The sequence below is a fragment of the Gopherus flavomarginatus genome, chromosome 20 (genome assembly GCF_025201925.1).
Source record: "Gopherus flavomarginatus isolate rGopFla2 chromosome 20, rGopFla2.mat.asm, whole genome shotgun sequence".
NCBI lineage: Eukaryota > Metazoa > Chordata > Testudines > Testudinidae > Gopherus > Gopherus flavomarginatus.
Window position 1 is genome coordinate 24,974,749 of NC_066636.1, and position 25,812 is coordinate 25,000,560.

The 25,812-nt window shown below is 64.8% G+C and overlaps 2 protein-coding genes across 4 annotated transcripts; one reads left to right on the top strand and one right to left on the bottom strand.

The window, feature by feature from the left end:
• On the top strand, window positions 1–18,352 carry EFNA3 (ephrin A3). The gene is made up of 5 exons (XM_050930124.1): window positions 1–150; window positions 16,415–16,704; window positions 17,202–17,267; window positions 17,469–17,546; window positions 17,924–18,352. The coding sequence occupies exons 1-5, from the start codon at window positions 35–37 to the stop codon at window positions 18,043–18,045; spliced, it is 672 nt and encodes a 223-aa protein (XP_050786081.1). The 5' UTR covers window positions 1–34; the 3' UTR covers window positions 18,046–18,352.
• On the bottom strand, window positions 8,141–25,796 carry LOC127037925 (skin secretory protein xP2-like). 3 transcript variants are annotated; one of them, XM_050930130.1, is made up of 3 exons: window positions 25,677–25,796; window positions 18,349–18,618; window positions 8,141–8,726 (listed from the first exon to the last, which is right to left on the bottom strand). In XM_050930130.1, the coding sequence occupies exons 1-3, from the start codon at window positions 25,757–25,759 to the stop codon at window positions 8,429–8,431; spliced, it is 651 nt and encodes a 216-aa protein (XP_050786087.1). In that variant the 5' UTR covers window positions 25,760–25,796; the 3' UTR covers window positions 8,141–8,428. The 3 variants fall into 3 exon arrangements, with proteins under 3 accessions (XP_050786087.1, XP_050786089.1, XP_050786088.1); XM_050930132.1 differs by lacking the exon at window positions 25,677–25,796 and adding an exon at window positions 18,792–19,032; XM_050930131.1 differs by lacking the exon at window positions 25,677–25,796 and adding an exon at window positions 18,698–19,032.
• Between the last annotated feature and the right edge of the window lie 16 nt (window positions 25,797–25,812).

Below are 25,812 nucleotides of genomic sequence, written 5' to 3' on the forward strand. Positions count from 1 at the left end.
GGACGCGGGGATTTAGCGCCGCAGCAGGGGCAGGATGGCTGCTCGGCTGGCCGCGCTCCTGCCTCTGCTCCTGCTGCTGCTCCTCAGCCAGGGGCCGGCGCGGACCGTCTGCAACCGGCACGCGGTGCACTGGAACAGCTCCAACGCGCAGTGAGTCCCGGGGCCCGGGCTGGGGCGCACGGGGGGCGCAGGAAGGAGGACGTTGCTGGGGGCCGGGGTCCACGCACTAGGGGGCTGGGGGAGGGGGGCGCACGCATCTGGGGAGCGGCGGTTGGGCACGCCGGGGAGGGCTCCAGGACCCCCCCCCCCGGTGGAGCTGGCAGCAGGATGTGTGTAGTGGGGACGCGTCGGGCTTGGAGGAAGCGGCTCCTCCGTGCGGGCCGGGGGGAGCCTCGGGGGGTCCCGGGCCGCCCCCTGTCCCTGGCTGGCCCCTGCCCTGCCCTCCCTCCCCCCGTGAAGGGGCCGGAGCCCGGGGTCCTGGGGGCGCCAGGGGCCGGGTCAGGGCGGGGGCCTGGGGCTTTGCGCGGAGAGGCAGGGGGCGGCCCTGCAGCGCCGGGCACGGTGAATGGCGCGTCCAGCGCCGGGGAGAGCGGTGCACAAGCCCCCCGCCAAGGCTATGGCGCCTGTCCCCCCCCGGGCCGCGGCGTTCTGCCCATTGCAGGGGCTGAACTGTCCGGGCAGGGCCGTGGAGAGCCGGGGCTGGTCTGGGGCGCCCCCCACGGGCGGGTGGAGGGGCCCCGGCGGCGCCCGTGGGTTTAGCCGCTGCCTGTTCTCCGCGGCGGGGGCGGAGTGTTTATTGCAAGCGGAAGGTGCCTGGGGAGCTGGTGCCAGAGGGCCCCGAGCATCCACAGGGTCTGTCGCCTGGGCGGTGTCTGGGTCTCGCGCGGGGGAACGGTCACCAAACGGCCTCTCTTCCCATGGGTGAGCTGGGGCTGGGCTCGCTGGCTCCGGCCCTGCTGGGTGGACCTGTCCCCAGCCATTCCCCTGGGCGGGGGGGGGGGGGTGCGCTGGGAGAGAGCCCAGGACAGGGGGGTCCCCGGGCTGGGCTGTCACTGAGTCCTACGTAGGGTGGATGGCTCTGTCTGAACATGCCCTGGGAGGCTGGGTGCAAGCCGGGTGTGTCAAAGCCACGCGCCAGCCCACGCCTGCCTAGGGGAGCCACTGGGCCCGTGTCTCCGACCGTCTGCCCCCCGGTGTGCACAGACAGACGGCGTCTCGCTCCCCGACTGTCTGGGGCAGGCGCGGGGGGCGACACCCACAGGCTGCAGGGGAGGCTGGCAGGGGAAGGGGTTGGGGTGCCCATCGGCTGTTTGCCCTGCAGGCTGGGCAGGGCACTGGAGGGGTCCTGGCCCCCATGGGGCTGCTGGCATGGTCCCCCGGCAGCATAGGCGAGTCCACACGGGCGAGACCCTGGGAGTGAGCTGTCCGCAGATACAGGCTGATAGAATGGGGCCCGGGCAGGCTGGGGGGCCACCCCCACTCTCAGCTGCTGCCTCCCTCTGCCCTGCACGGGTGACTTTAGGCTCTGGACTCCTGGGGCCCAGCTGCCCTGTCCTGCGGCTCTGTGGGGCGGGGCGCAAGCGGCTGGAGGGGTCACATAGCCAGCGCTTCAGACCAGTCAATAAGATTTGTAAGTGAAGATCTGACGATTGCTGGCGTGTTCGGAGCTGCTGTGAGTAGAGCTGCAGGGAGCCCAGCCGATCGATCGATGGCCGGGAGTGAAGCAACCCCCCCGCGTTGTTCACTCTCTGTCGTTCGGGGCTGGGGGCAGCTGGCAGGTTGCAGCCGGGAAAGCCCAGGTCACCGCACTGCCATGGTAGAACCAGTGGCTAGTCCAGGCTGCAGTGGTGCAGGGATGGGCAGCACAGCGTGGGCTTTGCCGGAGGTGTGAAATGGGCACAGGATGGCTGGGCATGTGGGGGTGTCCCACCAGGCAGGCCTGGGGAAGGGAGGGTCTGCCCCAGGGCTGGAGGTGCACAAACACAGCCACCTTTCCCTGCACTGGGGGGAGGAATGGGACACTGTCTCTTAGCGAAACGCAGCCTGCTCCACCCCGGTTCCGTTTGCAGGGGGAATCGACAATGAACGGGGGAGGGCTCCAGGTCCATCTTTCTGCTGTGCCGGTTCGGGTGGGTGCCCCCCGTCTGTCTGGCACTGCCCTGCTCTCCGTGTCTCTTTGTCCGAGGAGGGAGCGTTCCCCGGGTAGCGCCTTCCCTTCCCATTCAGATTGTGTCGTGAGGCGGAAGCGCAGGCCCCATAAATTGTGCGTGTGTGTGAGACGTGCGGAGCCGAGGAGCAGCACAATGGCGAAGTGACTGGCTAACCCCAGCACGGGCGCCTTTCAGAGGGACCTTCCTGCTCGCCCCTGCCTTAGCCAGGCCTCGGTGACCCAGCCCCAGGGTTCCTGCCAGGGCCCAGGGCACCCAGCACCAGATTTCCCAGCTCTGCCCGTCCAGTGTTCCTGGAATTTCCCTTGTTGTCACTGGTGTGACAGGCTCAGCCTGGTGCATCCTCGGTGGGGCTATGCCCCCAGGGTTCTCCCCACTCGTGAGCTGCCCGGGCCGCAGGAATCTGGGCTGTCCACCTCGGTGATAAAATGCCTTCCAGGAGAGACAACGCTGGCCCTTCCGCCCCTCTGAGCCCCAGGGGAGAGGGGAGGGAGGAACCCCAAAGTGAGCCGGTCAGCCCCTCTTTCAACGCGTGCACCCCACAGGGCCCAGCTAGAGACACGACAGGAGCTGGCTCCCAGGCAGGGGTGGCTGCAGCAGTCCTGTTCCTGGACGCGCTGAAGCGCTGATATTTATGGCCAGGCAGTGCCGCAGGTCGGACTCGGTTACAACCGTGTGGCAAAGCATCAGGATTAGAGAGAAATGACGGAGGGCGTTCGACTCTCTGCCTGCATTGCCCCAGCTGGTGCCTGTCCTCTCCCTGCCTGGGCAGGTGGGTTTGGATTGTCTGTCCCGACCCTCCCCGGGCAGAGGCCTGTGTGGGGCTGGCGCAGTGCTGGGCAGGAGTGGCTGTGACTGCAACGCAGAATGAGCCTGGAAGCTTTGGGGCCGGTCATGTGGAGGGGCAGCCTCGCAGGAGAGGGGGGATATGGGCTGCACCCCCACTCCCTAGCCATCATGTGGGTTCCTGCTCTGTTGACTCTGCTGGGGGTTGAACCCCTCATGTGGGGTGGAGTTGGCTTCTGGGGGCTTCTCCTTTTGCAGCATTTCTGGGGTCCCTGGTGCGGAGCAGTGGGGGAGGAGCTGTGCATCATGCAGTGGCTGGGTTGGACCCGGCTCTGCCGAGGGGGATGTACGTGGGGAGAGGGGTGCGGCTGCCTGGGGGCTCCGTCTCTGGCCAAGGCAGGTGTATGCTCTCAGGGGCAGTGGCCAGGGCCAGGTGGGGGGTAAATGCAGCTGAACCCTTTGAGTGGCCTGACCATGGGGGGCTCAATCCCAGTGCAGGGAGCAGACTGGCACCAGATGCAGCTGGATGAACTGGAGAGTGCAGTGGGAGCGCCGGGGGCTAAAGGAGCCGAGCCCCAGCCCGCCGAGGGGGGCAGCCCATGCTAGACACATACTGGAGTGGGGGGATTCCAGCCACTGGGGGGCTGGGCCAGGGGAGGAATCTCTCAGGGGGTGGAAACCCCAGCGCTGTGGGTGGGGGCTGAGCTGGGGGAGTGGGTTCCCAGGGGTTCGGATGGGGGGAGGCGGGCTCTGGCACATAGTCTCTTGCCCAAGTGGTCATCGATTGCGGCCCCCAGCACTGAGCAGTGCTACTGAAACCTGGAGCATCCCTGGAAGGGCTTTGTCGGGGGGGGGGGGGGGCCGGAGGGAGTCCCCCGGCCTCCCAGCCTTCATGCCTGATGCCTGCCCTGCTCCTCCCTGGCGTTGTAACAGCCCGTCCCAGATCTTCAGGCTGCTCTCATCCCCCACCCCCCGGCCTGAACGTGTCCCTTTCTCTTGTCGGGGGCCCCAGGCCATTGGGCCCATCTTTCGGCCTCCCCCTCCCGGCCACAGGGCGCCGCGGGTCTGTTGTGTACAGGTGTGTGTGGGAGCGGGGTGTGGTGCTGTCATAGGCAGGGCAATGGGGCAAAGGTAGCCATTGGGGGCGGGCCTGTGGGGTTCTGGGAAGGAGACAAGCTGTGCTGCCAGGAGAAGGAGGAGGAGGGCACTGCCCCAGCAGGCTGAGGAGCTGCCCTAGCTTGGAGTACATGGCACGTCCTGAGCCAAGCGGCTTCCCGCAGGTGCATCTGGGTCAGCTGAGTCCCTGTCTCACATCCCCTGGCTCCTGCCCCAGCAGCCATTGGGACACGCCCCTCCCCTGGGTGCAGCCCCTGCCTGCCCCATGCTTGCTTGGGGGGTTGCTGTGGGGCTCTGCCAGCCCCGCCCATGCCCTGCAGTGGGGGCACAGGCAGCCTGCGGCCAAGGCAGTGTCCTGGAGCGGGTGCTGTGCGGGACTGGGGGCCCCTTTGCTCCAGGGCTCCTGAGAGCAGGGCTGGGCCAGCCCCAGAACCAGGCTTTGGTCTCCCTTCTTCTCATCTGAGCTGCCAGATGTGGCTGCATCCGCCCCATAGGCAGGGCTCGGGGTGTCGTTGGGCAGCCCATCTGCACCCCCCCCAATATTTCCATCATTTCACCCCCTGGGGAGCTGTCTGGGGGGAGGGTAACCAAGCTCACCCTGAACAGTCACTCGGGGGGAGGCCTGGGGCAGCCAGGGACGGTCCCATCTCCCTGTGTGGCGGGGTCCCTGGAACTTCCCCCCCCCAACCAGCTGCGTGGAGCCCTTGGACAGCAAAGCAGCCCCTCCTGCCCGTGTCTGTCAATCTGGGCCATTCGCAACCCTGCAGCGACCCCTCCCCCCCACGTCTGCATGGTGCTCTGGGCAGACGCCCCGTGTGCCGGGGTGCGTAGGGGGAGGCTGGCAGCTCACCCTGTGTGGCGGGTGTTGATCCCACCACCCTGAGGCCCAGCGTGAGAGCTAGGTGAGGGGGAATCCAGCTGCGCTGTGCTGGGGGGGCGGGACAAGGACAGGTGCAGGGCTTGGGGTGCAGAACAGGGAGGGGGATGGGAGGAGCCCAGTGACCCTGGGCGTCCAAGTGTGTGGTGGCTTGAACTGAGTGGGGGGCTGGTTGTGGAGCCCCCAAGGGCAGGGGATGGCTTGGGCCTTGTGTGCAGCCCCCCAGCAGCCATTCAAGGCAGCTTGTCTCTGGCTGGTTCTGTGCTGAAGGCAGCGGGAGTGAATGAGGGAGACCCAGAGAGCCCTTGAGAGCAGCAGCCTCTCCCTGTGCTGGGGGTCGGAGGGGGCTGCTCTCTCTGCTGGCCCCCTGGCAGCACTGTGCCCACTGGGGGGCAAGGGGGCTCCTCTAATTGGAAGTGGAGCTCATGGGTCAGACTGATGACTCGGGAGCCAGGACTCCTGGGTTCTGTCCCCAGCTTGGAGAGGGGCATGGGGTCTGGGGTCCAAGGAAGCTGCAAAGCAGGCAGAGGCTCCAGTGCGAGCCCCCAGCAGACAGCGTGGAGACTGCCCAGCAGTGGAGGGCTGGCTCCGGAGCCAGGGAAAGGCCAAAAAGCGGATCCCTTCCCAGTAGAGGGGCGCAGCACAGGCAGGCAGCCAGGGTTACCGGCACAGTGGCTGGCTGTGTGCCCTGCATCGCAGTGACCCCTGGGGTCCTAGGGGGGAACTAGGGGTGCCAGGGGGCTGCCACACCATCTGGCTGGAGTGAGAGACCCTCTGCTCCTTCCTGGGCATCAGTCTGTCCTGTACTCCAGGCCCAGCCCCAGCCCCACAGATCATTGCCCTGTGCAGCACTGAATGGGGGTGGGGACGGCTGTGGGTGGAGCTCCTGGCTACTCCAGGGTTAGCCTTTCCCAGTGGGGGGCATTGTGGGGAGTTGGGTGGGGGTGCTGGCTGTGGGGGCAGCTGTGAGGCGAGGGCCTGCTGGGGAGCAATCTCCTGACTGTGGGGTGGATGTTCCCAGCAGCGGGTCCTGTGGGTCGTCTCCAGCGGGGGAGGGAAGGGCTGTGGGGCACTGGCGGTGGGTCGTGCTCCAGCAGGGCAGGGAAGGGCTATGGGGCACACTCCAGCGGGAGCGGGGGGCTGTGGGGTGCGCTCCAGCGGGCAGAGGAGGGCTATGAGGGGCACTCCAGCGGGGGGAGCTGTGCGGCGCTGGCTGTGGGGGGTGCTCCAATGAGGGGGGGGCTGTGGGGTGCTGCTGTGCAGCCCCAGGCAGGGGAGGGTGATGTTTTCCACTTTACAGCCTGTAATTACCTTGCCTGGCCTGGCTGCGCAGCCCATCCCTGGGATCCCACGCACGGTGGGTGTGGCTCGGTCCTTGACTCAGGGCAGCTCCAACATGGAGCCAGGCGCCTTCCCTCCCTGGGCTCCCACAGCTCGGAGGGGATTGAACGGTGCTTGGCCAGCTGGGCAGCTCTGAGCCACCTTGTGCTGACATCCCTGTGGGGCACAGAGCCCTTCCTATAGCAGCCTGAGTGCTCCCATCTGTGGCTGGATCCAGGGGCCTGGCAGGTGGGAGTGGGATGTGCTGGGTGCCAGGCTGTGGGAGGAGCTGGTGTCCATGGGGTTAAGGGTGTTCACCGAAAGTGCCCAGTGAGTCACGGCGTGTTTGCAGGGCTTGGTGGGGGGACGAGGGTGCTGCTGCATGGCAGGGGGTGGGGTCCGAGACCAGGCCAAGCTGCAGGCTGATGACCTCTGGGGTTGAGGGCAGCCTATGCTAGGGGCTGGTGGGTAGGGGCCCGTGCAGCTGGTGGGGAGGGGACTGGTGTGTCACCTGGGAGGGACGTCCTTGCCTCGTGTGAACAGTGGCAGGGTGCAGTGGGCATGGGGCAGGCTGTGAGAGGGTGCACAGTGCTAGGGTGCCATAAGCATGGGGCACATGATGCCAGGGTGCCATGGAGACAGATTGCAAAGGGGGCACATGGTGCAGGAGCCCATGGGCATGGGGCAGGTTGCTAGGGGGCCTGCAGTGCCAGGGTGCTGTAGGCACGGGGTGGGTTGCAAAGGGGGCACATGGTGCCATGAGCAGGTTACGAGGGGGCATGCGATGCTAGGGTGCCATGGACAAGGGGCAGGTTACGAGGGGGCATGCGGTGCCAGATGCCATGGACAAGGGGCGGGTTGCCAGTGGGCGAGTGGTGCCAGGGTGCCAGGGGCAAGGGGTGGGTTGCAAGGGGGTGTGCGGTGCCGGGGTGAATCCACTTGCTCCTGTCCTGGCCAGTAATTGAGTCGCTGCTTGTGGATTGATCGTTTAATTAAAACCCAGTTAAAAAGCTCATTGATCTTGTTAGCGAAGCCAGGAAGGTTTGGGCTTTACCAGAGATTAAAAGGATTGTGGGGCCGCGGGGGTGGAGGCGCAGGGAGCTGGGGGAGCCGAGCCCAGGCACTGTGGGTGGGTGGTGCCGCTCTCTTCACACCCAGCACCTCGGCCAAGTGTCGGGGAAGCCTGGGATGTGGGGGGAGAGGCCCCTGGCGTGGCTGTTCACGGTGCATGTTGGTGCTGCATACTGTGTGTGACTTGCAGATGGGCCAGGAATGTGTCCGTGTGCACGGCTCTGCGGTGACAATGCGTGTTGCATGCACAGCGTGTCTGGAGCACCGTGCGCGCACGTGGGCTCTGTCTGCCCCTGGGTGTGTGGCTGGAGGGTGTCTGGGGGGGCTGCGCCCTCAGCAAGGGGGGCGGCTGCTGGAGACTCTCTGGGCTGTACTCCCTGGTGGTGGGTGTCTGTCTGGCAGCGGATCTGTGCTGCTGGCTTTACCTGGCCCCGCCAGTCGATGCGGCTTTGCCTCTGGCTGCTGCAGGACATGGCTGAAAGGGGCACATAAATCAGTGGCACTTTTTTGTTCCCCAGCCAATCGATGAGCCCTGGCTGCACCGAAAGGGCCCAGCATCCGGAGCCAGACAAAGGGGCGGTTTGGCTGGGGAGGGGTCGCTCAGTGTCTCTGAGGGGCCTGAGCTGGGCCCTGCGGTAGGGGGGTCCCTGGGGTCTCCTGGCTCTCTGTGCCGCCCAGGCCCCCTCCTGGCTGTGCCACTGCTGCTTGGCTTCAGAGAGTAGCCGCCCCCAGTGCATGGTGCTGGCCCAGCGGAGTGGCCCAGCTGCTGGGAGCGCTGCACTGCACCATGCGTTCGCCAGCGTGTAGTCATCAGCCTGCATTTATTGCAGAGATGGGAGCAGAGCAGCCGCCAGGCTGGGCTTGCCAGGTAGCCAGTGTCCTGCCAGTGCTGGGCCCAGGTAGTGCTCAGGAGGGTCCACTGGGGGAGTCCATCTGTCCAGGATGACGGAAGGTGCTGCTGCCTTGCAAAGCTCTGTTCCAGAAATGCAGCCGTGCAGAAGTGATGCAGCCCATTCCGCTCCTGCGCTTAACCCTTCGGGAGCCACGATCTGGAGCTGGCAGAGCCCACGCGCTGCTTGCAGCCGGGGCATCATGGAGACTGTCGGCCAAGGTCAATCATGGCCTGGGGGGCAGGTCCTGGAACGGCAGCCACGGTTTGTGCAGCGCCTGGGGCTCCGTGCCCGCAGGGTGGGGGATCCAGTGTAGGAAGGGGCCGGGGCACCCCTTTCCCGCCAGGAGCTGGAGCAGGATGGGGCTGAAAGCGGAGCCTGTGGATGGTGCCTTCTCGGATTGGGGCACCCTGGGCCCGTGTGCCCTCAGCTGCCAGGGCTGGGCCAGGCTCTTGCTGAGTGTGTCTGTCTGCCTGTCCCAGGCGCTCTCCGGTCGTGCTGTGGGTATAAAGCCGGGAGGGCAAGTAGGGAGCCGTGAACCATGGTGGGAAGTGGCCTAGTCATTCCGGATTCCTGCCCACTCACCTGCTGGGGCTCAGGGCGATGGACCCGTGCGGGAGGGAGCGGGGAGAGTCCCCGGTGGGACCTGTGATTCCAGGGACATAGGGCTGTGGAGTCGGCTGCTGGGTGTGGAGCCCTGCTGGGTTAATGCGGGCAGACGGTGGCTGGGGCAGCAGCAGCTTCTTCTCAGCTTCTGTGCAACATGCCCAGGCGGCATCGCCGAATTTGGGCTGCTGGTCGGCTGATGAGCTTGCCCGGGCCGGGTGCTGGCGGGGAGCTTTGTGTGACCCATTCGGCCAAAAGACTGACTAGAGCATGGGGCAGGACCCCTGGCTGCTGGGGGAGATCCTGGCTAGTGCAGCCCCAACCACTCCCAGCAGGGGGCGCTGTGGGGAGTGAGGAGGGGTGCTGGCTGCAGGGGGAGATCCCGGCTGCCCCAGCCACTCCCAGCAGGGGGCGCTGTGGGGAGTAGGGGGGGTGCTGGCTGCAGGGGGAGATCCCGGCTGCCCCAACCACTCCCAGCAGGGGGCGCTGTGGGGAGTAGGGGGGGGTGCTAGCTGTGGGGGGAGATCCCGGTTGCCCCAGCCACTCCCAGCAGGAGGCGCTGTGGGGGGCGGGTGGGGGAAGTGCTGGCTGCAGGGGGAGATCCCGGCTGCCCCAGCCACTCCCAGCAGGGAGCGCTGTGGGGAGGGGGAGGGGTGAGTGCTGGCTGCAGGGGGAGATCCCGGCTGCCCCAGCCACTCCCAGCAGGGGGCGCTGTGGGGAGCAGGGGGAAGTGCTGGCTGCAGGGGGAGATCCTGGCTGCCCCAGCCACTCCCAGCAGGGGGTGCTGTGGGGGGCGGGGCAGAGGAGTGAGTGCTGGCTGCCCCAGCCACTCCCAGCAGGGGGCGCTGTGGGGAGGGGGAGGGGTGAGTGCTGGCTGCAAGGGTAGATCCCGGCTGCCCCAGCCACTCCCAGCAGGGGGCGCTGTGGGGGGCGGGGGGGGAGAGGTGAGTGCTGGCTGCAGGGGGAGAACTCGGCTGCCCTGGTCACTCCCAGCAGGGGGCGCAGGGTGGGGGGGAAGTGCTGGCTGCAGGGGGAGATCCCGGCTGCCCCAGCCACTCCCAGCAGGGGGCGCTGTGGGGGGCGGGGGGGAGAGGTGAGTGCTGGCTGCAGGGGGAGAACTCGGCTGCCCTGGTCACTCCCAGCAGGGGGCGCAGGGTGGGGGGGAAGTGCTGGCTGCAGGGGGAGATCCCGGCTGCCCCAGCCACTCCCAGCAGGGGGCGCTGTGGGGGGCGGGGGGGAGAGGTGAGTGCTGGCTGCAGGGGGAGAACTCGGCTGCCCTGGTCACTCCCAGCAGGGGGCGCAGGGTGGGGGGGGAAGTGCTGGCTGCAAGGGGAGATCCCGGCTGCCCCAGCCACTCCCAGCAGGGGGCGCTGTGGGGGGCAAGGGGAGCTCCTGGTGCCTCCATCATGTACAGGAGCTCTCACCCTTGCTGCCCCATTGAATGCCTGCGGATTCTCCCCAGCCCTGCGAGGGGCTTGCCCACAGGGTGCCAGGGCCCTTGGAAGCCGCCTGGCCTCGCCCCCAGTGCACCAGTGGAACACCAGCCTGTCGCTCCAGCAGCCTTAGCTGGAGGCAGATGGCACCTGGGAAATGCCCCCGCCCCCTCCCCCTCCAGGGACCGTGGCCTCCCTGCAGGGCTGGCGGAGGGGCTCCTTAACAGGGCTGTTTATCAGGAGCTGGCTCTAATGGGCCCCTGGGGGAGGGCTGCTCTCCTGGAGGTTGGGCCCAGCTCTAGGGCAGAGCATGGCAGGCTGAGCTGCCATGCTCCCCGGGGCAGCCCAAGCAGGGCCTGGAGCAGATGGAGGCTGTTGTTCCTGCCCTTGGTGGCTCTGTCCTGGGCTGTGGGGCCCTGGGGGCTTGTTCTGTGGCTGGGCCCGGGCAGGGACCCTGGGATCTGGGGGCCACCAGCCAAGATGTGCAGTGAAACCTGCAGGGGAGGTGGTGGGGGAGTGGGGCTCCGTGAGCTGGGTGGTGGCAGCCCAAGGGGCTGATCCAGCTGGACCCCCAGCTGGTCAGTTGGACTGACGCTCTCCTGCCTGCCGCCCCGGGTACCACGCAGAGTTAATTACACGTTTCTCTCAGGGCTTGGGGCTGTTTCTTTAATAACGAGCCTTTTTCTCGTTTCACGCTACATCAAAGGCAGCACATGAAAGGTCTCTGGCTCCACGCTAGAGCGTCACCTTGCTGGCGCTGGGGGAGGAATTACCCATCAGCGCCAGGCCTGGCTTCGGGCCCTCGTTCAGTGGGGACTGGCAGAGCTGTAGGGGCAGCGCGCAGGTGGGGCTGTGGGGTCTCTGCACTGTGTGGCATTTGCAGGGCCAGGTCCTGCTCCTGCTGCCCAGCCACCCCCTGGTCCCTGTTGCTTCACTAGGGACTATCCTGCCACTGGGCCAGATGGGGTTGCACAGGGTGAGCCGAAGCCCCACCGGTCCCACCAATGCCTGCAGGCCCCCTCCCTGATAACCACTGCCTGCCTCTGTGCCCTCATCCGTGGGGGTGGGGGAATCTGCCTGAGCCCCAGAGGGGAGCACCCAGGGTAACCAGGCACTGCCATGGGTGATAGGAGAGACGGATGATCGATGATTGGGGGGCGGTTGCTTGGGAAGTTGGAGCGGGGAAAACTGGGTAACTGTCTCCCCGGAGCTCTGGTGTGTCTGGGGCAGGGCACCCATCCAGCGATGTCGGCATGAATCTGTCTTCCACAGGCCATGGCTTGCTGCTGAGCACACAGGACTCCTGGGTTCTCCTAACACCTCCTGTACTGGAGGAATGTTCACCATCTGCCCCCTTGCATCAGTAGTGGCTTGGGGCCCACATGAGATCCAAGGTCAGGGAGGGGATCCAGCCTGGTGCCTGTCTTGGGGTCTCATGTCCCAGCTCCTGGCTAGGCCGCTCCATAGAATCTAGTACGCTGTGCTTGGGGAGGCAGAGACGGGCAGGGAGTACAGGGCACAGAGCCATCCGTTTGGCACTTGGCATTGCTGCTCAGAGAGACTCTCTTCCTCACTCCCTTCACGGGCTCAGGGAGGTAAGAACGGCCATCCTGGGTCCAGCTAACCCAGGCTTCTGTCTGTGACACCGGACGGTGCCAGATGGTTCCCAGGGAATGAACAGAACAGGGCGTTATCCAGTGATCCACCCCCTGTCGTCCAGTCCCAGGCAGTCAAGTTGAGGGGGACACAGAGCATGGAGATGCAATCCTGACCATCCTGGCTAACGACCATTGATGGACCTGTCCTCCATGAACTTATCCAGTCTTTTCCAAACCCACTTGTACTTTTGGCCTGAACAACATCCCCTGGCAATGAGTTCCACAGGTGTGTTGCGTGAAGTACTTCCTTGTGTTTTAAACCTGCTGCCTGTTAATTTCATTGGGCGGCCCCTGGTTCTTGTGTTCTGTGAAGGGGTAAATAACACTTCCCTCTTGGCTTTCCCCACACTGTTTGTGATTTACAGCCCTCTGTCATATCCCCCGGAGTCAGCTCTTTTCCAACCTGAACAGTCCCAGATTTAATCTCTGCCCTAACCCTAACCCGTTCCATCCCCCTGATGGTTTTTGTGGCCCTTCTCTGCACCTTTTCCAATCTTAATGCATCGTTCTGTGGTGGGACTTGCCTTCTGGGGTCCAGGCGGGTTTGGCCTGGGTGTTCTTGGGAGGGGGGGAGCTGGTGGTATGAGGTGAGGCCCTGCCCTGCCTGACATCCATTGCAGAGCGCCAGACCCTAGCACTGTGGTACAGGGCCAACAAGCACCAGAGAGGGCAGCAGGGTGGGTTACTGGGAGAAACAGGGCAGCTTGGCTCCATTCGGCCTGGGGATCGAGGGGGGTCAGGGCAGTTCTGCCAGAGGTCTGCTGGGGGAGGGCAGAGGAAAGAACACGAGGGGTGTTTGGGAGCCACTGCCCCTGTGCCAGCTGGGCATGGGGTATGGAGGTTCGGCCTCCTTGTTTGAGCTCCCAGGGTCAGTGTCCATGTCCTTGTTGCTGGCTGAGCTGTATGGAGGGTTCTCCCCGTCCCCCCCGTGGGGCACAGGGGCTGGTATAAGCATGGAAGCCCTGGGTGCTGCTGGGCTTGGTGCCCTGCCTGCAGCCAGCCTGCGCCTCCAGATGGCAGGCCTGGGCTGCGGGAGGGGCTGGATGTCTGATGCTTTGGCCACCCAGGCTGAGCAAAGCTGTGCACCCCTAGCAGGGCAGAGTGGAGCTGGAGGTTGGGGAATGGGGAGCCCTGGCCCTGCATGGCCCCGCGGGGGATGCATTATGGCTCCCGGGGGGAAGCAGGAGGGTGGAGGGGGAGGCTTGCAGGGACCTGAGCATAGACAGATTGACAGCTCTGGTGTCCCACTCTGCTCAGCACGCCCAGGGAGCAGCAGGAGCAGGGAATGGAGAGGGGACGCAGTGGGTGAACCCAAGGTAGGGCTTTGACTTGCCCCTCCCACACCCCACCTGGCAGCACCCCCAGGAAAAGCTAGCCTGGCCCCCTGCTTGCATGTGCAGAGCACAGACACACGGCCAGACGCTGGCTGGCCAGACACCCTGGCTTGTGCCCAGCACTGCCTAGAATATTCCTGTTCCTTTCCGGCCACCTCGCTAGCGGGGCAACGGAGACAGAGTGGGATGTGCTGTGATACGAGCCGGGGCTGGAGGGATCCCGCGCCAGGGAGATGAAGAACGCAGAAGCTGTGCTGAACTAGACACCGGCTTGGGCTGGTAGAGTCCCTGCAAGCTAGGAGGGGGCTGGGGCCGGCTGGGATAAGACACAATTCTGGCAGTACTAGGGGGCATGGCCAGGGCGGGATGCGAAGGGGAGTGCGTGGGGGTTGTGCCAGCATCTCCTAGCCTGGCCAGCGATCCAAGCCCTGGAGCAGAGCTTTGCAGACTCAGTCTTCTCTAACCTTCTTGCCCCATTTCTGGCAGGCCCTACTCTCAGCTGGGGGGGTGGTGCCCCGGCATGCGCCAGCCTGGAGGAGCAGATTGCTGGGTGTTGGGGGTCAATGCCTGTCAGAGAGTTGTGCTGCCAGGAGGGTGGATTTGAAGTTCCATTGCACGGCCCGGCTCTGTCTGGGCCTTGGGTGCAGCTGGGACAGAGGGGGAAGGGATTGAGTGGGTGGGGGCCGGGACAGGTGGAGCCCAGCAGCAAATGCTCCGGGATCCCCCGATGGGCCCCAGGGCGGTCGGGCCATGGTGTAAATGGACCAGCCCTAGGCCCCATGGGCTGAGCTCCCAGGCTTCTGCTGGGACTCCGGGGTTCCACCTATCTGGCCCCTGCTCAGCCCAGCACTGGGAGCAGCGGGCAGGATCGTGGCCTGGGCCTGAAGCCGGGGCTCTGGTCTGTGTGCGGAGCTGGCACTTTGCGTTGCCCATTCCCAGAGGAGCGCAGGAGCGTGTGTCGGCTGGGAGGATTATCACAGGCCGGGGTTTCTGTCGGGCCAGATTAGGAGCGTCGGAGTCTCTCCTGAGTGGATCTGAGGGGATTGCTGCCGTAATCGATGTAAATGAGGCTCCCGCAGGGCCACCCTTTACGGGATTAACGCAGTAACGGGATTAGCTGGAACAGGGTGAAAAATCCTTTGAGCCACTGTGTGTGGCAGGGCTGCGGACCCCCTCCTCCGTGCAGCACTGCGCTCCAGAGCGGGGGCTGGCAGCCGGGGTCTGCCCCCCACTCCTCGCCAGCTCCCTGGGGAGGGGGCAGGAGAGCTCCAGGGTGTGCCCGTTGGGCTAACGTCCCTTTGTTATGCCCCCTGCTTTGCATTTGATTCTGTTCGGCAGCAATGCAAGGCCCCCCCCCCCCCCAGGCCTGTCTCCTGGCTACAGCAGTTAGCACGAGGCCTGTACGGCCCAACAGACACCCCGCGTACTGCGAGACTGGAACAGAGGGTGTAATTACTCTGGCATCCAGAGACTGCGCTCCGGGGTAAATGGAGGGGGCAGGTGCAGGGCTGGGGGCAGTGGGGCCCGCTGGGGGTCATTGGAGGATGCTGTGAGCTGGAGCTGGATGGACCAGCGGCATGTGCGGGGGGGGGGGGCTCCCATCTCACCCGCTCTTTCAGCTCATAGTTTGAAGGTGCCATTGGCCCCCCAGCCTGCACCGCTGCCTCTCCCAACCCCTGGGGTGCCAGGACTCCCTCCTCGGCCATGCCGCCCGGGGGGGGGGGCATCCCTGTGCGGTGAGTGCAGGGTGGGGTTGCTGTGACCTGGGGAGCTGCAGGTGGCAGCCTGTGTCCCAGAAATAGAGGGGACCTGGGCGAGGGGTGGGTGGATGCTCAGTGGGGGGTGCTATTGAGGAAGGAGCTGTAGGGGAGGGATGCTGCTCCTGTGGGGTGTGGGGCTGTGAGCCCCATGGGTGGGGGAGCTCTGTGCAGCCATAGGGTTGGCAGGAGTGGCCCATTGCTCTGCCCTGTGGCAAATGCCCACCCATCGCACCCGTTTGCAACGGGGTCACTGCTGGTGCCCGGGGCAGCCCACTGCCAGCTTCTTCCCGCTCCCGCTGCATGGCCTCTGACTGGGGCAGGCTGCACGGGGCTGTTGCTGGCTCTGGGCCCTGCCCCACACACAGCGAGAGCTTGGGGGGATCCGGCCCACACCGGGCCTTGGGTGGCAGTGTTGATGGCAGAGGCCAGGTGTAGACTGGACTGGAGCCCCCATCCCCTCCCCACACCAGCGCCTCCTTCTGGGAGAGGCTGGGTCCCTCGTTCGCTGTGTCGGGGGAGGTGTGGGGTGTAAAATAGCCAGAGCCCTGGCTGGTGGAGGTGGCCGCTGGGAGGGTCTGTGCTAAGGACTGGGGGGTCTGGGAGCTCATGGTATTGGAGGAGGGGATCAGTTCTGGCTCCGGTGCCCAGCGTCGCTCTGTGACCCGTGGTGCAGCTCTGGGAGAGCCTCGCACTGGGACCCCATTACTGCAGTGCGGGCACCACGGAGGCAGCCCCTGTAGATCGGGGGGGGGGGGCTGTGTGTGTATTCGCCTGGGGGAGCTGCCTGGCAGCTGCTTTAGTGCAGGGAGAGCCTTACCGAGACCTCGGTCTTCAGTTGATGCAGGGGGGCAGGGAAGTGTCCCTCGATTCTGACCCCCCCAGGCCCCTGCTCCCCCTGACAGCTCTGCCTGCGCCCCTCAGGTCGGACCCACAGCCCCTCTTCTGAGTCGCTGCTCAGACGGATCATGGTGGTTTTGATGCTGATTGAGAGTCAGTGCCTGGTGTCTGAGCCTCCGGGGGGGGGGGGGGGTCCCAACTCCATGAATGTGAGGAATCTAGTGGCAGCTGGGAAAATGGCCCCCAGCAGGCCCCTCCTTCTCCACTCTGCCCTGTGCCCAGGCCCTGACAGGGGAAAGGGCGAAGCCCCTGGCCTGGGAGAAACCCCTGGGGCCTTGTACAAAGCCAGAGGTCTGGGCAGCTGCAGTTCCCAGCTGGGTCCCTGCCCCGCGTCTGAGGTCTGTCTGGGAGGGGGTGGTTTGTACAGGCTGGCAGTTGGGCACAGGAATGTGGGTGTGAATCCCTTCCCTGCAGGTGTGGGGCGGGGTGGGGGTAGCATGGCAGGGTGGGGGCCCTGGGTGGGTCCTGCCTGCCCCCTGACACTCTCTCTCCCCCTAGCCTGCACCGAGAGGGCTACACGGTGCAGGTGAACGTCAACGACTACTTGGATATCTACTGCCCGCACTACAACGACTCGGTGCCCGTGCACAGGATGGAGCAGTACGTGCTCTACATGGTGAACGCAGAGGGCTACCGTACCTGCAATGCCAGCCAGGGCTTCAAGCGCTGGGAGTGCAACCGGCCCCACGCGCCCCACAGCCCCATCAAGTTCTCGGAGAAGTTCCAGCGGTACAGCGCCTTCTCACTGGGCTACGAGTTCCACGCCGGCCACGAGTACTACTACATCTGTATGTAGGGGCCGGGGGGGCAAGCAGGGGGTGCGAGGGGGCAGGAAAGCCAAGGGGGGCCAGCAGGGGGTGCTGAGGGGCAGTGGGGCCAAGGGGGGGTCTGATGGGGAGCGGGTGCAGCACCACCCCAGGAGGCAGTGCAGGGAGCAGCCTGGGGCATTGCACGGGAAAGGGGAGTTGGCTGGGAAGCCCCATCCCCTGGGCAGAGATGCCCCTTGCTCAGCTCTGCCAGGCTTGTGCACTAAGCCCGGGGCAGCTGTAAGACCGGAGATGCCTCTGCAAAGCAATGGGTTCTGCATTTTATTCAGGGCGCCAGGGGGCGGGGGACAGGTCCTGCGGGGAGGGGGGGCAAATCTGCAGCTGCGGTGTGGCCCCATGGCACTCCAGCAGCCTCCCTAAAGCCATGCTGGGCTCCCCCTAGGGGCAGCAGCCCCCTGTCCTGGCTGAGGGGGGCATGGGGGCAGGTGTGATCTCAGGGCTCTCTCATTCTCTTGCAGCAACCCCAACGCACAATCACCGCCGGGCCTGTCTAAAGATGAAGGTGTTTGTGTGCTGCACCTCCAGTGAGTACAGCCTTGCACGTGCGTGTGTAAATGCCCGGGGGGACTGGGGCAGGTGAAGGGGCTCTTGGGAGGGGGTATCAGGAGTGGGGGCGGCCCCAGGGGCACCGGCTCCCCTGGCTCATTAGTGCAGGGGGCTGGGGGTTGGCCCCTGAAAGCTCTCGGGGTGTCCCCTGGGCTGTGACTCTTCTCTCCTGCCTGCAGCCTCGCACTCTGGGGAGAAGTCGGTGCCTACTCTCCCGCAGTTCACCATGGGGCCTGAGGTGAAGATTGAGGACTTGGGTGAGTGCAGGGCACCAGTACAGCATGGGGCAGTGCCCCCCACAGCCAGCACTCCCGCCCCACCCCCCACAGCGCCCTCTGCTGGGAGAGGCCGGGGTTGGACTAGCCGGGAACTCCCCCCTCTCCCCCCATGCTCCATCTTGCACCCCACAGCGCCCCCTGTTGGGAGAGGCTTGGGTTGGAATAGCCAGAAGATACCCTCCCATCCTCTGCCTGCCCCCCTCTGTCCCCCCCCGACACACACCCACCATCTCTGAGCAGCACAAATGCCCCTGAACTCCCTTGCACGGTCCCGGGCCCGGTGGGAACTCGTCCACGCTGGGAGCTTGGCTCTGCATCCTGCCACCCCCGCTCACTCACTCTCGCTGTCTCCACAGATAACTTTAACCCCGAGAACCCCAAGCTGGAGAAAAGCATCAGCGGCACCAGCCCCAAGCGGGAACACTTGCCACTGGCCGTGGCCGCTGCGTTTTTCCTAATGTCGCTCTTGGCCTCCTAGCCTGGCGTCAGCCGGCCGGGGGGGCCTGGGCACGGCTCTGCACAGCAGCTGCCCCCGTCCCCGGCGCTGGGACTTGGTCAGCGGCTGTTTGGAAAAGACAGAAGGGGGCAAGACGGGGGAAGCCGGGCCCCCCACCGCCCTGACACGGAACTGCAAGGCCCTGCTCTCTGCACTGCTGCAGCCAGAGACCCACTTGAGCCCCCCCACCGTAGGGGGGTGCAGCAGGGTGCCGGAGGGACGTAGACTGGCCTGGGAGCTGCTGCGTGAGGACAAGGAGGGAGTTTGCCCTATCCTCTCACTCACCTGAGCACGGGATCTGCCCCCGGACTCCAGCCACTGTCTCCTGTGGGGACTCGACTCAGCCCTTCTGGGAGTGGGGCATCCTGCGTGGCGAACCTCTGTGTCACAGCCCCCACCGCGTCCTGGCTGCCTCCTGCCCACATGGCAAATGCACGGGGCGTCTGTATCCATCCCATCGCCTGGTGGCTCCACATGGCTGGGCCGGGGCTCTGTGGTGGTTCGGGATACCCAGGATGCGGGCTCCCTCCAGACGCTTGGCCGGGTCCATGTAGCCTGCAGTGGAGGAACAGTGCCAGCCTGAGTGCACGTGCTGTGGGGGGCAGGGCTCCCCAGGCCTGGGGGCTGTACATACCTATGTAGAGATCTATACATCCTGTACAGAGAGTGGCTATCGAGATAGATCTGTCTATCAGGCCCCTAGGCAGCAGCGCGGGCCCCGGACCGACCTGTACATAGTCAGAAAGTGTTGGATTCTCCTCGTCTTCTGTGAAGACCCAACCTATGCAAACGCACAGACACTTTTTGGGGGACAAAAAAGCAACTCGCCCTTTTTTCAAGTGCTTTGGCTGGTGATTTTCATATTCTGCTCTTAGTCTATAAAAAATAAAAGGATTAAAAAAACCACCCCTGGACTGCTTGGATTGGGGCCACAGGGTCCGGTGCCCTCAGGTGCAGCTGGCAGAGGCCTTTGACAAGCACTGCCAACTTCCTGGAACCAAGGCAGGCCCGCCCCTCCCTTCCCGGCTGGGCCCTCCCACCGTTACAGCTCCCCTGGTGCACTTGTGTGTGACAGCCCTGTGCACGTGTCATCCCAGTGCCTCTGCCAGGCCCGCCCAGCTTGCATGGGGCTCAGTGCTGGGTCTGGCCCTGGCATCCCAGGATCTGGATGCCCTGAAATCTGAATGGGTCCAGGAGGTGCTATTGCCCGCCCCTGGCCCTCTGGGGGCTCTTGCTGGCTGTGTTCCCTGGCCCCCACCAGGGGAAGTGGGTTCAGTCCAGGGCAGGCCCCTCCCTGTGCAAACAGCAGCTCCAAGGGCTGCCCACCTGCTTTGTCGGTGCACAAAGGGGCCATTCATGCCCCTGCGCTCGGTGCCAGGTGCCTGGGGCTGGCTGGCAGCGGGAGGTGACTCAGCTGCCCCGGTACCTGCTCTGCTCCTTGGGGGGCGGGGGGGGGTCTGCTCTAGCTCCAGCTCCCTGACCCTCTTGGCTCCTCTCTGGGGTCTCCAGGCCTGGAGGAGGCAGGAGTGGGGGCTCCCCTGGACTCCTGTGGGCTGGGGCGGGACTGGCTCATGGTGAGAGTGGGCTTGGGGCAGGACACCTAGACAAGCACCGAGGGTCTCCTGTCACCAGGGACCTGGTGATTCCCAGCCCAGAGCCCAGCAGGGGAGCACCAGCCTCAGGTAGCGCTGGGGGAGCAGGGAAGGTGGGGCTGGCCCTCCTGGTAATGGGGCTCCAGCACTGCAAGGGGGGAGTGAGGTGGGGAGGCATTGAGTGGGGGCTGGGAAGGTGACCCCTGGCACCTCCATTGGGCCTTTGCTTCATCCTCATTGCCCCAGATCCTGACGTGGCAGGGGTGCTGGCTGGTCCCAGGGAACAGCAGCCTGGTTGGGACTGGCCTCTGGCACTCAGTCCCCAGGGGCAGGGCTTCCTTACCCTTGTGGCTGGTGGCAGGCCGGGTGCCATGCACGTGTGCGGGGGGCTGGGGCCAAGGCAGGGCCCCACCTGGGTGGCGTGTTGCTCCCCCCTGAGCAGGTGGGAGGAGAGGTGCAAAGCCAGCAAGGGGGCAGCGGAGTCCCATGGCAAACAGCGGGCGGAGCAGAGTGTGGGCAGGAGCCCTGGTTAGCCCTGAGTACGTAGGTGCTGGGACTGGGGGACTGCACCCCTGGCTTGAAGCGGTTCCCATCGTATCAGCGGCTCTCAGCATCCCCACTTGGGTATGTCTGTATGGGACTCATCTGTCTCTGCGCATGAGCATATATGTTGTCACGCAGATGAGCATGTGTGTGATTGCATGTCCCTGCACAGGACCACTGCTCTCCCTCCCCAACCCCCTCCAGTGACCCCAGGCCTGGCAGAGGTGGGAGATGTCCCCTTGGTGTAAGAGCTGGCACCTGGGGCTGCTGGGTAAGTGGCTCCCCCATCCCAGAGGGGCTCGGCCCAGCTGGGGTTGAGGGGATGCACCAGGTGGCTCCTCCCGCTGTGCTTGGGGCCCGGGTGCTGGCAGTGCTCATGGCAGAGGTGCCTGTGGCAGAGGTGCCCAGGTGCTGACTCGCAGCTGCATGTCCACTGTACCTGGCACCCCTGGCTGAGTCCCATGGGGAATCCCCAACTCTCCAGCCAGCCACCCCTGTGCTGGCCACACTGCCTGTCTGGGCGGGTCTGTTGAGCTGTGGGAGGATCCTGCTCCTCCCTGCCCTCTGGGCAGCATCATCCCCCATCCCCAGGTTTTCCCCACTTTCCTGCTAGCACAGCACCCCCTGCTGTCAGGGGACCTATGAGTAAGTTGCTCAACCTGCCCAGGGCTCCCTACTTTGGGGATGGGGGGGCAGGGAGTGGATCTGGGTTTGTAGTTTGCAACCCAACTCCCTCTTTGCCCTGCTAGTGTGTGTGTGGTGGGGGGGGGGGAGAGGGCTGGCACAGGGCAGGACAGGGGAGCTGTCACCACACCTCCCCTTCAGAGTGGCTTGGGCAGGAAGGGGATTGGGCCAGGCGCTATGCCCCTGGGTCCCTGCTGCCCCAGATGGTTCCTTGTGGGGCTTGGCACTGGCTTGATTCAACCTGTTTAAAATCCTCCCTTGAATGCAGATGAGGCCTGGAGGGGCCCTGGACCCCCTGTACAGGCCCCCATTCCCACCTGCAGCTCTAGGGGCTCCCAAACAGCTGCTTTGGCCAGCCCCACAGCTCTGACACCCTGCCCTGTGCAGGGCCAGGAATTTGAGGGACAGCGGCTTCTGGGGGAATGGGGGGGGCGGGGGCAGGAAACAGATTCCCTAGTTTGCAAAAACCTCTGTTGGGAAGCTCAATCCAACCCCAGTGTCTGAGCGCCACCAGTGCTCGTGCCCTGCCCCCTACAGCACCCCCTGTTGGGAGAGGTGATGGCTGGGGTGAGGGGGGTCCTGGGGCTAATGTGGCCTGACACTGCTCCCTAGTACCACTTGTGGGAGGAATCTCACATGACCTCACTGGCTGACACAGACCTGGCAGGATGCTGGGCCCCCTGCAGCCTCCTCCAAGGGCTGACGGACCCTGGTGGGATGCTGGACCCTGGCCCGGGGCTGAGCTCTCAGCAGCCCCCTTGGGCAGAGAAACTCGGTGAGAGCAGCAGCCGGGGAAAGAGGAATCTGGCCCCAGGATCCCAGCTTCAGCAGCTGGTAATTCACTAGTTGAGGCCACAAAACCATTACTACCTCCAACCCGCGACTGCCAGGAGGGCAGGGCCTGGCTGGGCGTCGGGGCACTGGGACAGCTCTGGCCGGCTCAATCCTGGCTGGTATCTTGGGGCAGAGGGATGCCCATCTGCCGTCACTGGTGCCCTGTGCTGCCCAGTGGGAGGTGCTCTCTGAAGCCTCCCACCCCATAGCTCCCCACACACTGCAGCTGGGTGTGCAGGCAGCTGCCCTAGTGGGGCCGGCCCAGGCTTGTCTGTGAAGTGGGGAGGAGACGCAAACCTGCCAGACAGGTCCTGCGGGCGGGTGCTCCAACCCCTGAACGAGTTTACCTCTGGCTCAGCTGGGGAGGGTGGTGTTTACTCACACCTGGCTCCATGGCCACCCCAACGGCCCTGCGCCTCCTGGCCTGGCTCCGCAGTGCAGCCGGCACAGACCTTGTGGCCTGTGAAAACCTGCACCCAGCCAGCCGGTGCTGCGTCAGGCCTGGCGTGTTTGCCAGCCCTAAAGCACAAGGCCTTTGTTGTCTGCACCTTTACCCAATTCCCCATTAGGGGGTCTCTGCACCTCGGTGCTGGCCAGGCCTGGAACCCCCTAAACTTCTTTTCCACCCCGGCTCCTCCAGCGAGCAGGTGCTGAGCGCTGCTGGGGCCTGAGTGTGGCCATACACCATCGCTGCTATGGGACTGGGGGTGCTGCTGCCCTTGTTGCTCCAGTGAGTCTAACGCCATCTCTGCCCAGAAGCACCCACCTCCCCCCAAGCGGGTTAACCCTGCCATTCCCTGCCCCATGACTGGGGGAGCCCTGTGACTGGGAGCGCAGTTATACTGGGGGCTGCCCAGTGCCTGGTGGTGGGGGGAGCCTGTCGAGGGTCCGGGAGCAGAGTCAAAGGAGCAGGTGTGGCCCCAGCACCCCCCAAGCCAGCCTGTTCCCCAAAGCCAGGCTGGGCATGCGGCCTCTGTCCATCCACGGGCCAGGCTAGGAACTGCTGACGTAACCAGGGAGGTCATTTCACAAAGCAGAGGCAAGCGCTCTCCTCCCTGCGGCTGGCCCCTCAGCCTCTGTCATTCTCTGCTTCCAGTCCCTCCGTCCATCCCACTCTCCTCCTGGCTGGCTTGGGGCTCCCCTTCCCTATCCCCCCTGGCCTGCGGTGGAGAGGCCTCCAGGGGGAAAAGCCTGCGATTTGCAGTTTGGGGGGGGGGGGGATTGCCTTGGTGCTGGGGAGTGAGGGGAGCCGAGTCACAGGCCGTGGAGGGAGTAGCAGCTCCACTTGCAAAATCCCTTTTGCAACATTCCTGGAACTTGGCTCCTTTCCCCAGCCTGGCCTGACCCAGGCCCCCACAGGGACTCCAGAGCAGGTTCCAGCCGTAGGGCCCTGCTGGGCTCTGTGGCCCCCAGGAATTCAGTGGCACGGCATCCCCTGTATGGGTACGAGCTGGGTATGGACAGCACAGGCCCTTCCAGCCCAGGTGCTGCCTGGGATGCCCAGGAGTCACCTCCCTGAATGCTGCACCCACTGGGAGTGGCCCGGTGGGGCCCCGAGGAGCTCAGATCCCCCATGTCACCATGCACACATGCCCGAGCCTCGGTCTCATGGGGAGGGGCAGCCTCTGTCTGGAAGCTGCCTCACCCAGAGAGCTTGAGGGAAGAGCTGGGGGTGGGGGGCCTTGGGAAGCTGGTTCCAGGTTCCTCTCTGGTTGAGGCGGGGGAAGGAGCTACAGACCCACCTGGGCTGGGACCCTGCTGCCCTGTAACCCCTGGGTGCGAGATGAGGAATGTTTTGCACAAGGGCTTTGCTGCTACCAAGCTGGCAGCAAGGCCTGCCGGGCAGCTCGGGCACCAAGCCACCAGCCTGCCAGTTAAATCTCTGGCACGTCAGGGAGACTGCCCCTGACCCAGGCCCCATGCCTCCCTGGGCCCGCCCCCTGTGCAGGCTCCTGTGTAGTACCAGCCCCGGATCTCAGCTACTTGCCTGGCTGCACGGATCACGCAGCAGCCCTGGCCTTTGCTCCCTAATTAGGTCCTGGGACAGCCCCAGCACCTCCCCCATGTCCCCCAGACTCAGTTACTCACTGCTGGCAGTGGCCAACTCACATCTGGGCTCTCTGCTCTACCTGATAAGCTATAAATAGCCTGCAAGGCGCAGGCCCCTTGGGAACCGCCCACTGTGTGAGCCGCACGTCGTGTTTATGTCTCGCACTATTTACACCTTGCACGCTCACCTTTGTCCTGCACACGGCGCCTAGCGTGTGAAGGGAGAGTCATGTGATGAACGAGTCATGCCTGAGCGGGCATAGCCCTGCCCTGGCACTGACCTCACCCTCACCCCCACTTAGCTGGGCTGGGCCCCCCCAGTAGGGAATTGACCCCAACCCAACCCGACCCTGCCTCCATCCCTGTCCCGCTCATGTGCTTTTCCCAGTCATGCTGTTTCCGCCCTGGCAGCACCAGGGAGGGGCACCACCACCCCCGCACCCAGACTCCTGGCCACTGACCACCCCGAAACCTCTCCTCTATTGGAAAGCCAGGGGCTGCCAATACCATTAACCCGCTAGATCTGCTTGCTATGGGACATAGGCCTCACCATGAGGCCCTGAGCCCCCACTCCTGTCCCCATATGGCCGTCCCTAGTTCACTCAGGGCTTTGTCCCCCTACCCCCTCCCCTGAATCCTACCCCCCCCACACACAAAGCAAATGATGAGGCCCATGGGTCCCCAGCTCCCCCCCACCCCCAGCAAGCGTGCATGGCGTGCTGTCCTTGAAGTGAAATCACAGCCATAATCCTGTTCTCAACAGGCTACTGCTGGCCATGGGGGAAGGTCACCCCAGCGCAATCGGGGGAGGGGCTGCTGGGAACCTGCCGGGCTTGGCCTGGCTTCAACTCCCCCGTTTTGTGCCAGCGCTGGCCATGCTGGTGGGGGGGCGGAGGGGGACCTGTCTGCACCTGGTCCCAGGCGTGGGGTGTCCCAGGTGCAGTTGGGCGAGAAGGGGCCCATCCTGGCTTGGAGTGTCTGTCTCCGTTCCCGGGGCAGAGGCCCAGGGAGCTGGGCAAAGGCTGGCATGACGGGTCGTCTCACAACTCCCATTGCCCGCTGCTTTGATTCTTGCTGGGCTCGGAAGCAGCTCCGGCGCCTAGGCACAGTGGGGGAGGGGTCTCTGAAGGCTTCCCATGAGCCGGTATCACCATCAGGACATCAGGGCTTTGTCAGTGGTTCGGGGGAGGGAGACACCTGGGAGTCAGGACTCCTGAGTTCTAGGCCTTATTGTGACTCTGATGCTCTGTGTGAGCCTGGCCCCACTGTGTGCCTCAGTTTCCCAGTTAGCTGTACAGTAGGGCTAACCCCTCCTTCGCCCTGGAGGGTGTAGGGTTAAAGCACATTGTGCCCCATGTGGGCCACCCTGAAGGTCATTACTGGGAGATTACAAATGCATGCAAGCAGGGGCAGCCCACGTCAAGCCAGCACCAGCTTGGTGGGAGCTGGAATCCTGCTAATGCAGTAATTAAACGTTATGGGCTGACTTCAGGGCTGGCTGTGAATAGTGAAGCTGAAAGAGGCCATGGTGAGGGCCCCCCCACCACCACCACGGGAAGCTGCAGCCAGCAATGGTAGCTGGGTGCAGATGCAGATGCAGGTGCTGGGTTCTGGACAGGCAGGGGGTCCCTTGCTGTGGGATCTGGCACCTCGCAGACCCCAATGGACCTGGGATAGTGGAAGGAAGGCCTGGCTCCAGGCCGTCCCCAACAGCCCCAATCTGTGGCCATTGCATCCAGCTGCCCATGTGACATGCCCATTCGAGGGATGCCATGGGGATCTGGGTGCTCGACCCTGACTGGCGCATGGCCCCTGGCAGGTGACTGGCATGGGAAGGTGTGTCAGGACCCACTGCCCTAGGGAGCCCAGTGACAGCCACGCTGCCAATACTCAGAGGTGAAGTTGTCTTACCAAGACCTTCCAGCGGCTCCCGAGACTTTGCAAACCCAGCATGACTGCAGCCAGCTCCAGGTCGCCTGTGCCGTGTGGGGCATGCAACATTACCCACAATCAATGGCTCATTATGTAATAAACAAGGGGAAAGCTG

Coding starts and splice junctions, on each gene's coding strand:
- EFNA3 (XM_050930124.1), top strand. CDS start 35: ATGGCTGCTCGGCTGGCCGCGCTCCTGCCTCTGCTCCTGCTGCTGCTC. Junction 151..16,414: donor TGGAACAGCTCCAACGCGCA/GTGAGTCCCGGG, acceptor CTCTCCCCCTAG/CCTGCACCGAGAGGGCTACA. Junction 17,268..17,468: donor GTTTGTGTGCTGCACCTCCA/GTGAGTACAGCC, acceptor TCCTGCCTGCAG/CCTCGCACTCTGGGGAGAAG.
- LOC127037925 (XM_050930130.1), bottom strand. CDS start 25,759: ATGCCCCACACGGCACAGGCGACCTGGAGCTGGCTGCAGTCATGCTGG. Junction 18,619..25,676: donor GGAGCCGCTGGAAGGTCTTG/GTAAGACAACTT, acceptor CCTCCACTGCAG/GCTACATGGACCCGGCCAAG. Junction 8,727..18,348: donor GGGGCAGATCCCGTGCTCAG/GTGAGTGAGAGG, acceptor TTATACCCACAG/CACGACCGGAGAGCGCCTGG.